The sequence below is a fragment of the Trachurus japonicus genome, chromosome 18, assembly GCF_045865225.1.
Source record: "Trachurus japonicus isolate A0001 chromosome 18, Traja_1.0".
Lineage (NCBI taxonomy): Eukaryota > Metazoa > Chordata > Actinopteri > Carangiformes > Carangidae > Trachurus > Trachurus japonicus.
In genome coordinates, this window is record NC_140924.1 from 13,477,354 (window position 1) to 13,487,532 (window position 10,179).

At 43.3% G+C, this 10,179-nt stretch overlaps 1 protein-coding gene across 2 annotated transcripts in view; it reads left to right on the forward strand.

Moving 5' to 3' along the window:
* sf1 (splicing factor 1) overlaps positions 1 to 6,909 on the forward strand; it is a 15,588-nt gene extending 8,679 nt beyond the window's left edge. For both annotated transcript variants that reach the window (XM_085806469.1, XM_085806470.1), the window contains exons 5-12: positions 1,708 to 1,797; positions 1,900 to 2,083; positions 2,181 to 2,296; positions 3,050 to 3,157; positions 3,253 to 3,454; positions 4,222 to 4,465; positions 4,587 to 4,751; positions 6,355 to 6,909. In XM_085806469.1, coding sequence (XP_085662595.1) covers positions 1,708 to 1,797; positions 1,900 to 2,083; positions 2,181 to 2,296; positions 3,050 to 3,157; positions 3,253 to 3,454; positions 4,222 to 4,465; positions 4,587 to 4,751; positions 6,355 to 6,686 — 1,441 coding nt within the window. In that variant the 3' untranslated portion in view covers positions 6,687 to 6,909. The remainder of the gene's footprint in view (positions 1 to 1,707; positions 1,798 to 1,899; positions 2,084 to 2,180; positions 2,297 to 3,049; positions 3,158 to 3,252; positions 3,455 to 4,221; positions 4,466 to 4,586; positions 4,752 to 6,354) is intronic.
* Positions 6,910 to 10,179: the final 3,270 nt, after the last annotated feature.

A 10,179-nucleotide genomic window follows, 5' to 3' on the forward strand; every position in this document is an offset into this window, starting at 1 on the left:
GGCTCGACAGTGCGACAGTTTTGCTCGCATTTGCGAGTTGATAATAGCCCGTGCGAATAAAAAATTGCATTCAGTCGCATCAGTGCGACTCGGACAGAAACTGCATGCACCGCTTTGCATGCTGTTTAACGTGAGCAGTATCCCCCCCGCCCCGCCCCCCTGCCTGTTTGGTGATTTTGGCCGCCGCATTGATTAAAGCTTGTGTACATCGGGGCCGTTCAGATGTAACGTCTTTTCCGCACATTACTTTCAAGGTAGACGCGCGTCGTGCATGCCAAGGCGACACCGTAGCAGCGCACATTCGGTGCGATGCGCTTTTTTCCGTGCACGTTCGACCTGCTTCTTCCTCCGGTTCACGGTCTCGGGCTGTGTCTCTCCTACTGTTTCACACGGAGCTCTGCCCCAGGTGAAGGAAGCCCTTAGGTGGTACGTGGCCTCCGAGGCTACCGCGGAGCTATCAAAAAAAAAAACGCTTGTCGCGGTGAGAACAGCTGACATGTGGTCACAGTCTCACAGTGCAACATTCATATAAACTTCAACCTCAAAGCTCCCTGTCTGACCTGTCCCTGAACATCACACAGGGGCAACATGGAGCTGCTTGTGTGACAGGTTGTTGAGGAAAAATGTTTGGTGTTTTTCTCAAATGTAAAAATGGGTCATGTTGGACCCTCAGCATTATTTAGGGCTTAAACAGCCTGCTACAACATTTTTCATTGTGCTCCTAAAAAATCTTAGTGTAGAGCCCTGTATGTAATGTTCAGCTTTTTATACTGAGGGAAATATAGGTTCACTGCTCATCAATACCCCCACCCCTGGGCCACATGCACACACATACAGCGTAAAACTAAAAACTAATATTGGTTGTAATAAATATTCTATTTTCTCACACATATTTGCATTGTTTGTCTTTCCTGATTTTTGTTAAGGCAAAGAGCCAGTTAAAACATTAAAAATTAGTCTACAGGGTTAGGATTATAGGCTAAATCTACTTTATTTGTTTGAAAATGATATTTTCACCAAAACTACAAAATTTTTATTGTGCTACTAAAAAATGTTGTGTGCTACTAAATTTTTCAGCATGGTAGCACAGTGCTACTTGGAAAAAAGCTTAGCGTCAAGCCCTGCTGAACACGGGATTAACGACTACACAAACAGAACTTTACAGCCTTACAACAATGAAGTTTTACATGAAGCTATTTACTTTAGGAGAAGTAGAGCCGTAGAGCAGAGTAAATATGGACATTGTTGCTGTGCAAATTTACATTTTGGGAGTTTGTTTCAGCGTTAATATAATGTTGTATAAATCATGACATGGGTCAGGCAACAGGAAGGGCACAGTTTGCCACAGCAGCATGTTTACTTTTGGTGAATCTAGGAGACATCTACAGACAAAAGAAGAGAAAATTAAGTAAAATAAAAACACATTAATGTGGATTTTCTACCATTTCTTTACTCTATTCTGAAAGAAAACATCGTTAGGAAGCAAAATTGACCAGTGCACGAAAAACCAATGTTGTTTCCTGTTGTGTTTTGCCCTAAATCTCTTAATTGAACTGATAGTGAAAGTGTTTCCTGTTGCTGGAGGCGACCGGTCCGTCCATGTTGGGACTATTGGTCGTTGACGTTGAGGTCCATTTGCTGTAATTAAAGGAGAACGAGGAAGTTGTTAATTCCTCTCAGTTAAATGTTTGTCTTGTTTCCTCGCAGACCTCCCGCCACCAGAGTTAACGACAAAGTCATGATTCCCCAGGACGAATACCCAGAAATCAACTTTGTCGGCCTGCTGATCGGACCACGGTAAAGCGCAACGCAACGTTTCTGTCGCCTGGCGTGTTTTTTAGACGAGATGCTTCAGGTGCTCACGGTTCCTCCTTTTGTTTTTGTTTTGTTTCCCCCCAGTGGAAACACACTGAAGAACATCGAGAAGGAGTGCTGCGCCAAGATCATGATCCGCGGTAAAGGCTCGGTGAAGGAGGGGAAGGTCGGCAGGAAGGACGGGCAGATGCTGCCGGGGGAGGACGAGCCGCTGCACGCCCTCGTCACCGCCAACACCATGGAGAACGTCAAGAAAGCTGTGGAGCAGGTGAGACGGTCGACGGCCCACCGCCGCTCTGAGCAGTTCAGCGTTTGTTTCTTTGTTTGTTTATTCAAGTTTATTAACTGTGAGAAATGCGCAACAGATTCGCAACATCCTGAAACAAGGCATCGAGACGCCAGAGGATCAGAACGACCTACGGAAGATGCAGCTGAGGGAACTCGCCAGACTCAACGGCACGCTGAGAGAAGACGACAACAGGTGAGTGATGGAGGCGGAGCTTAGAGTAGAGACGCTTTCTAACAATGTTGGGTTGTAAAAACGCCGTTTTGATTGATGCGTAATTGCACGATTGTGTGGTTGTCTGTCCACTTTTCATACGTCTTTTACTGATGCTTTTTAGAATAATGCTGGGTTTTAAAAATACTGCTTGTTTTGGGGCTTTGTCTTGGCGTCTTGAGTCTGACCAATCAGCACAGAGTGAACATGGAAAACACACGGAAACACATTTTTCAGAAATCCCTCTAAGGATTTATTTTCCAAAGGAAACTAGACACCTTTTTTCTAGAATTTTAAAACTTTTTTATTTTTTCGTAGAATTTCTCTCTTTTTTGGTAGAATTTTTAAAAAAAATTATTATTTATTTTAATTTTACCACTTTTTTCTAGAATTTTTAAACTTTTTTTTTGAGATTTTTTTTTAATTGTTTTTGAGAAGTATTACCACTTTTTATAGAATTTTTTTTTTTAACCTTTTGTTTTCTAAATATTACCACTTTGTTTTCCAGAAATGTCTCTACAATATTTCCAAAACTTCACACCATTGGCCCTAAGTTTGAATGTACATTCACTAAAAAAGAAACATTCTTCAGTCTCAGAACAAATTTTTGTTCGCTTCAAAATTTTGTCCAATGGGGGTCCGTGGTCTAATTTGTGTCAATTTTGCGGTCCTTGATGTAAAAAAGTTTGAGAACCACTGTGTTAGTGTATGATGTATCACTCTCTCTCTCTCTAGGATCCTGCGGCCCTGGCAGAACTCGGAGCCTCGCAGCATCACCAACACGACGCTCTGCACCAAGTGTGGTGGAGCCGGTCACATCTCCTCCGACTGCAAGTACACCAGGTGACTCAGAGAAACACACGACTCGTAGGACTTCCTGTATGAAGGAGAAGACGTCGTGTGTCTAAATGTTGTTGTTTTGTTTTGTTTTCCTGCAGCACGTTTGCTGCCCACAGAGCGACGGGCGGAGAACCTCCACAGTCGGCGCAGGACAAGGCCCGGATGGACAAGGAGTACCTGTCGCTGATGGCCGAGCTCGGGGAGGCGCCGGTGGCGACGTCTGGAGGAGGTCACTCCGGTTCCCAGGGAGGAGGGCAGCGCAACTCGGGCCCCAACAACAACAACAACCAGCCTCCACCGGTACGTTGCTACGTTATAGAAGTAACTAATTACCAGGGAAAGTAACTACTGAGTAGGGAAGCTCTGATCAGCATTTTCTCAGGCCGATGCCGATCACCGATCACTGAATGGATGTGAGAATTATAATCCTCCATGTTCTGTATTTTAAATAAGTAAAAACCATTTGTATTGAAATAAATTAATAAATACAATCAAGATCTTACAACTTTGAGTAACACAAATTAAACATTACATGCTTTGTCAAGAACAAGCAGATACCAACTAGTTCCATTTGATGGATCAAACATATTTTAAAAATATTTCAATAGATGAAATGAAATAAAATTTCCTTCCCAAGTAAACAAATGGGGTGTGTACCAAGCACTATTGTTTTGAGAGCGTGTCCAAATTGGTCGATATCCCTTTCTATTAAATTACTTTTTTATAAAATGCTCAAATATGTCAAATTACTTGGACTCCCCTGCCCTAACCCACGTTTATCTGGAACGAACAAAGCCCCCCCCGTATCCCTCCGCAACACGCAAAATGTGTGTATATAACGTAGCTACACTTAAATAGATGTGTCATTATTTTGTGACGGGACTTCTGGAGTTGAGTAACGTCGCGTTTTATTGTCAGTAACGGTAATGGCGTTATAACAGGGAAAACTGTAACTTTTTTTGATTACTCGTTTATGGAAAAATTAAAAAAGTACCATTAGTAAAGCCTTTTATTTATAACGCCATTATTCCATCACTGAGACGTTTGTGTGTGTTTGTGAACAACAGCAGAACCGGCCGCCCTGGATGAGCTCCGGTCCGACTGAGAACAGGAACTACCACAGCATGCACGGGGGCCACGGCGGCCATGGCGGCCACGGGGGCCACGGCGGCCACGGGGGGCCGCACAACTTCCCTCCACCGATGCCCAACATGGCCGGACCTCCGATGCCCCCCAACCCCAACGGCCTCCCTCCCCCCTGGATGCAGCCCCCCCCTCCCCCCATGGGCCAGGGCCACGGACACCCCATGGGTAAGAGCAGCTGATGCTGGACGCCCGGTCTGACGGCGGCACCTCTGACATCACACGCACAACGTCACGCTGCGTCCTCATTGGTTCATTGATGTTTTGTTTTTTTTTCTCCTCCTCGTAGGTCTTCTCCCTCCTCCGATGGGGATGATGCCCCCTCCCCCTCCTCCCCCCAGCAACCAGCCGCCTCCCCCTCCCTCTGGTCCCCTGCCGCCGTGGCAACAACAGGCTCCACCTCCTCCTCCGACCAGCAGCATGGCTACCAGTACGCCGCTGCCCTGGCAACAAAGTGAGAACCATTCAGTTTTTTTGTTTTGCTTTTAATAACCAAATTTTACAACTGAAGTGAAAAAACAGACAAGCAAATATATACATTTATGTAAAGAGTGTAAAAGTAGGGAAAGAAAACAATAGAGTGAGTTAAAACCATCCTGCCATGATATTTTAGTTCAGTGAGATAGATTTCATTCTTTGAAAGTGAGAGATGAGAAGCTGCCAACATCTGTAAAACTTGTCTGTTGAACCACGAATGGTGTATTTGATCTTTTCCCATTAAAAAAAAAAAAAAATGACAACAGGTCAGCCAAGATGTGAACCATTCAGTTTTTCATATTGTCACAATCACCTGTTGAAATCAGTTCAATTCAGTCAATTTTACTTTATTGTGTCAAACAATGAAGCACAGGTGCATCTCTCCCTAATAATTAAAAAAAGATAAAAGAAATACAAAGAGAAATTCAAGAGATATACTGTGTATATAAAAGAAAAAGAGTAATTCAAGAGATATTTAAAAAGAAAAAGAGTAATTCAGGAGATAGATAAAAAGAAAAAGTAATTCAAGAGATGTACAAAAAAAGAGTAATTCAAGAGATATATTAGCCTAGAAATCTAGACGCACCCTAGCGATTTGCTGCGTAGGTGGGTCTAGAAACGAGCCATAGGAACTTCTTGAGTCTTGAACACGTCGAACACCGATTGTGTTCACCAATCACAGCGCTCTATCTGTTTAGAGAGTCGTTGGGCGGGCTTAACCCGATGACGACATACATTTTAATTGGCTTGTCGTCACCCTGCTCTTTGCTCTGATTGGTCGTAGCGCTACCCAATTGCGTGCAGAGGCAGTTTGAAAGACAGCCTTCATCCCGCCCCCTGGACTGAGCCGAGGTCTACCGGTCGTTGCCAGACTAGACATTTTAATGATGTAGTCTGGTTTGTCAGGCTAGAGATACAGTATATAACAGGGTATCCGCGGGGTCTTGAAAAGTATTAAAAGATGATAAATCAATTTTGGGAAAATTAAGACCCTTAAAAAGTATTGAAAAGTCTTTTCACGACTTTATAAGGTCTTAAATTTTGAAGGTATTTTTTCTGAATCAGCTGAATTAGCTAGAGTCCTAAAAAACATTGTGAAAGTGTGTGAATTTATTAGTTTTATTAAAAAACAAAGATGAACCGGTGCATAGAAAACTAGGCTGTTGTGGGTGCGTTCGTAAATTGTTTGAAAATTGATAAAATTTGCCTTTGATTTATTATCCCAGCCTATTTTGAATTCTGTTGTATCATAGTGGTCTATACTATAGTCTTTATTACAAACTAAAACTGTTAAGTTAAAAGTGTCATTGATGTAAATGGTTATAGCTTGAAGTGGTGGTGAGGTATTAAAAAATATTGATAAGGTCTTGAAAAAGTCTTAAAAAGGTATTAAAATTAACTTCAAGATTCCTGTATAAACCCTGTATAAAAAAGAAAAAATAAGTAGAGTACAAATCTATAACTATGTAAAATCAAAGTGATCTACAGATGTAACTAGTGCAGCTCAGACAGCTTCGCTCTGATTGGTCGCTCTGTGGTCGTCTAACTCGCATGGTTTCCCTCCCCCCTCCTCCCTGCAGATACCCCCACCACCTCCAGCCCCGGCACCGCCACGCTGCCCCCGTGGCAGCAGCCGCAGCAGCCCGCCGCCTCCGGAGCGCAGCCGCCGCCGCCCATGGGAACGCCGTCCATGGTGCCGCCCCCGCCCGGCGTCCAGCCCCCGCTGCCGCCCGGCGCCCCTCCCCCCCCTCCGCCGCCGCCCCCGGGCTCCACCGGCATGATGTACGCCCCTCCGCCGCCGCCGCCGCCCATGGACCCCTCCAACTTCGTCACCATGATGGGAATGGGCGTGCCGGGAATGCCGCCGTTCGGAATGCCGCCCGCCCCACCGCCGCCTCCGCCGCAGAACTAACCACCAACGCCACCACAGAAGAAGAAGAAGAAGAAGAAGAAGTCGTTGTTCACCAGATCTCCAATAGACTGACGTTAGCGTGTCGATGTGTGTCACAGACGAATATAATAACCAGTGCTTTATTTTTTATTAATCCTGGATATTGTGAAGACGAAGGCCGTGTTAGTTCGATTTGTAAAGTTGTGTCACTTAGTTCTACTTCCTGTTTTTAAAGTTTAGATTATTAACACGAAGCCGCCGCCGCCGCTCCATCATCATCGCCGCCGGCAACCACGTGTCCTTCACTGTCAACGCCGCCACTCATTCACCAAACAATACAACAACAAAAAAAGAAAAGGAAAAACGACGCAAAAGTTTTTGAATCTCAGTAAAAACGGAAACAACAACAACAACAACGTAACGTAACTTTCACTGAATTATTAATATATTGAACTTTAACTTTGCATGACTCAGCATTTTAAACGGCTACTGTTTAAAGTGACACATCATTTATTATTCTTTGGCGTCTTTTTTCTCCCCCCGCCCACCTCCCCGTCGTCGTTTCATGTCGGAGTTAAATAAGATTAATATTTTTGTAACGACATGTGAAGCTGTTTCTTTTGGTTCCGTCTCCAGCAAATTCATCGGCTTTTCTTTGCTTTTTTTTTTTTTTTTTCTCCTTCTTTCTCTTTTTTGTTACTTGTTTGCGTCTCAGTTGTAACGCTGAGTTTATAAAGGAGGAGCCCCCTCCCCCTCTCCCACCTCCTCCTCCTCTTCCCCTCCCCTGCACTACTTGAATGCTGAGAATCTGATATATCTTTGTTTTCCTGCCTCTCTGCTCTGACCAGACGCCGTGTGCAGTGTTTGTGTTGCTTCTGCAGGGGGCGAACACACATCAGTTTGTCCTCAGAGGGGTTTTTTCTTTTTCTTTTTTTCTTTTGTTTTCCAGACAGAGAAGGAAAAATGTTAAAAAGTTTTCTATGTTTTCTGAAATTCGCTCTTTGTTTTGTGTTATGGAAAAAAAAAAAAAAATAGCTGTTGGAAAAATCTTCGCTTGGTTTAGAAATTAAACTGATCCATTTCACCTTTCTGTCCTCGACTACAGCCTCTTTTTCTCCTTTCATGGATGTGAGACCCCTTTGTGCCGCCGCCATGGTTGCCAGGTTTTTTTTTTTTGTTGTTTTCCTCCCTCCCTCCCCAGGCGAGGAGGCGCTGCTGCCGGCTGAATCATTCAGTCGTGTTACATAAGACTTTTTGTCTGGAGTCTCCAACTCGCTGCCCTTCGAGTAGTTCAGGAACTCCACGTTTACACAGAGCGCTGAGTTTATTACAAACAAAAACCTTGTGAGGCAGTTCAATCTGCATTTATTAACCCACAATGACAGTTACTTTTCAACCTTCATATAATATTTTCAGAACATTTGTGATGGTACATCGACTTACAACAGGTTGAATGACGCCTCTGTCATGGCCTGAGGGTCTGTATCGCCCTCACCGGCACCAAGCAGCTTCGAGGTGGATGGTAGGAACCCCAAACTACAAATGATATCATTGCAGAAGCAGCAAGAAAACCAAAGAAATTAAAAGTTTTGTCTGAGGAGACTTAAAAACGTAAGAAAATGTGTACAGGAAACAAAACGCCCGGTTGAATTTCAAAATAAAATACATCATATTAAAGCAGAAGTAAGCGATCCGGTCGTTTTGGCTAATGCTGCGTTCCAGGCAGGCTTTTGAAACCGTAAATTACAGCTTCAAGTCACAACTTACGACTTTGTAGCGTTCCAGGCAACCCACTTGTGTTTTTCCGACCTGTTTTACCTGTGAAAGTCGCTATAACGGCCACTCGTAACTTCCGACCCGTGAACTCGTACCAGATCGAACTGGTACGACTTCACAGGTCGGAAAAACACGAGTTACGAGTTGCCTTGAACGCACCATAACAGTCTTCGTCCCTACGTCACCACATTCAGGCGCATCCCTTGGCTGCACACACAGCCCTTCATGCCGTTCTCTCTCCTCATTGGATAAAAATTGTAGGATACGAGAAAAGTTTTCTCCTCGGCTCAGAGCAGAGCAGAGTGACTGAGAGACCCGTGTTTCGGTCCAAACACTCTATGTGATTGCTGTCAGAAGATATAACTATTTAAGACTTATATTAACACAAAAATATCGCTTACTTCTGCTTTAATATTATAATAATATTTCCAGCACTACACCGTGAAAACGTTGTAATGGGTTGAGGCCGGCCTGAAGTCAGCAGGTCAGAGGTTTTCATACACCGTTTCACCCCGTTAACTCCTCGAACGAGGAGATACCGGTTGTAAAATCACAAAGTAGGCAGATCAACAGGTCGGCACCGACCGGGAGATCAGGATGTTTACGACGCTGGTGCTTGTGGGAAATGGAAATGGGGTCTTCCTTCAGGCAAAACACTTCCCGCTTTGGTCCACTGGCGCCGCCAAACTCAACCAAAAATGAAAGTTCTTCAGTAGGCCTATTGCTTTGACCTGAAGTTGAACCTTTTTGCATTTTCAGACGGTTCCTTGTTTTTAATCTGCATCGTCAGCTGTGTAAACTTCATGTTGGTAGAGTGTTATTTTCTTGCACACGTCCAATTATCTACATTAATTATAGTGAACTTGGATGTGCAAGAGAAAATCCATCCGTCTATTGACTGTCCTAACTCTGCAGGTTTCACAGGTAGAAGGAGAATATGCAGACTCCAGACCCAGGAACCTCTACATCATCTATATCAAAACCTGTAGGGACATGAAATGTAACCAGATTAACAAAAAAAACAAAAAACCTGTTGCATCTGCACAAAAGCAGGAAGTGGGTCATTTTTTAAATCTATATAAGGACACAAACAAACCCAGAACATGTTTAGCTGAGTGGTTACAGTGCAAACCACTTCACTAAAATGTCATAGCAAAGAGTTAAAGCTCTTTTTATTCAGGTGAAATGATGAACGACTGAATGAAAACTTTAGGCTGTGGTTGAAAGCTCTGCAGAAACAGTAAGATGAACCTGTAGTATGATCTTGAAAATTAAATTGGTCTTTTTTCTAAATTGTTGAATCATGTTTTGAAAAGTTATGTCCCATTCTTACACGACACCTTGAAGTAAAATGTTTTTAATTTAGCACCAATATTCATTTTGGATGAACAGGAAGTTCAAGGTCGCTGTGACCTCATTATATTGTACATTTTGCATGTAACTTCACCAATAGATTAATTAATTATCACACAATTTCTACACAAAGGTCTATAAAGATAAAATGAAGTTTATCTCCAAAAGGGTCAAAGTTCAACCTCGCTGTGACATCACAATGTTCTTTAACATAAAAACACTTTTGTTCATTATTTATAAAACTTTAAATCAGGAAGAAAGTGAGACAGTGAGTTTATTTCCTGTACCTTGTCTGGTTGGTGGAAGATTACAACCACTGAAACTTCTCTGAGCTGTGGTAAAGTGCACACATTAAGACCGGATGTTGGGTGAATCAGACATCAAA